This window comes from Loa loa, assembly GCF_000183805.2.
Source record: "Loa loa unplaced genomic scaffold supercont3.156, whole genome shotgun sequence".
NCBI classification, from domain to species: Eukaryota; Metazoa; Nematoda; class Chromadorea; order Rhabditida; family Onchocercidae; genus Loa; species Loa loa.
The window spans coordinates 52479-53542 of NW_018108336.1; the positions used below are offsets into that span (position 1 = coordinate 52479).

General features: G+C 33.8%; 1 protein-coding gene across 1 annotated transcript in view; it reads right to left on the reverse strand.

Moving 5' to 3' along the window:
- Positions 1–428, reverse strand: part of LOAG_17934 (WD repeat-containing protein 3) — an 8474-nt gene extending 8046 nt beyond the window's left edge. Inside the window, exon 1 of the mRNA XM_020450602.1 lies at positions 263–428. Coding sequence (XP_020305698.1) covers positions 263–418 — 156 coding nt within the window. The 5' untranslated portion in view covers positions 419–428. The remainder of the gene's footprint in view (positions 1–262) is intronic.
- Between the last annotated feature and the right edge of the window lie 636 nt (positions 429–1064).

Sequence of the window (1064 nt, forward strand, 5' to 3'; positions counted from 1 at the left end):
GGTTCCTGAACTGTTCTAATTTTCTCCAGTTTTGTGAAGCACAGTCTATATAAACTATTTATATCTACAAAATTTTAAACCTATATAGAAGAAATTTTTGGCTAAGAAGAAATAATTTAAAGCTCAATTATTTGCATTAATTTTCCATAGTGCCATTTCATAAATGTGCACAGTTTACTCGAATTCTGATGCAGTTTTAGAAAACCTCGACTTATTTATCAAAACTAATTCTGATAGTAAGGTTAATAAGGGCAAGACTAACCTTTTCGCCCAATTTCATGTTATAAAAGTGAACATTTTCACATGCTGACACAGCACAAATATTATCAGTAATAGCGGCAACAGTCCCACTGCTGGATGCTACCACGTTACAGGTACCGTCGTGTTTATATCGCAAATACTGCTTGGTGAGTCCCATTCCTGCAAATCATTTAATCGATTATATGGTTGATATTCGGGATTAAGCATCAGGGAAATTCCATTTTCATCATCGACTGATCTAACGCGTGAGTTGAAAAGCTAGTATCTGAAATCCAATTTTACTAATCCAGTTATAATCCCATTCCAAAATCGACTTCTAAAATGTGGTAAAAATACTACGAATCCTCCCACAACCCGGTACTTCTATTAATTACCCTATAATTGTACGAATGGTATTAGTTATTAGTATTGCACACTTTAACGTAATTCAATCGAGTTTTGTGAAGAAGACTGAACGTCCAGAATTCCCAAGAAAGTTTGACGTAATACCGAAACCCTCGGGAAACTAGATAGTACCAAAGATTTTAAATGACCCCGTCCGATCCGTAACCGTAAAATCGATGTGCAACAATGAGGAGACGTAGTTTACGTTCGGGTTGGATTGGTTGAAAATCCAGATCCCGTAGCTGAAACTAACCATTTTTGAAATATTACGAAAAAACAAGTAGAGATTTCTCACCAAGAGTTAATTCGAATTTCATTTATTCAACTAATTATATTCAGTTCATCGCTTAATTTTTTGACCTTCAACCTATATTTAAAAAAAAATGAATTCCTTTTAAAATTTAATTCATCAAATCTAA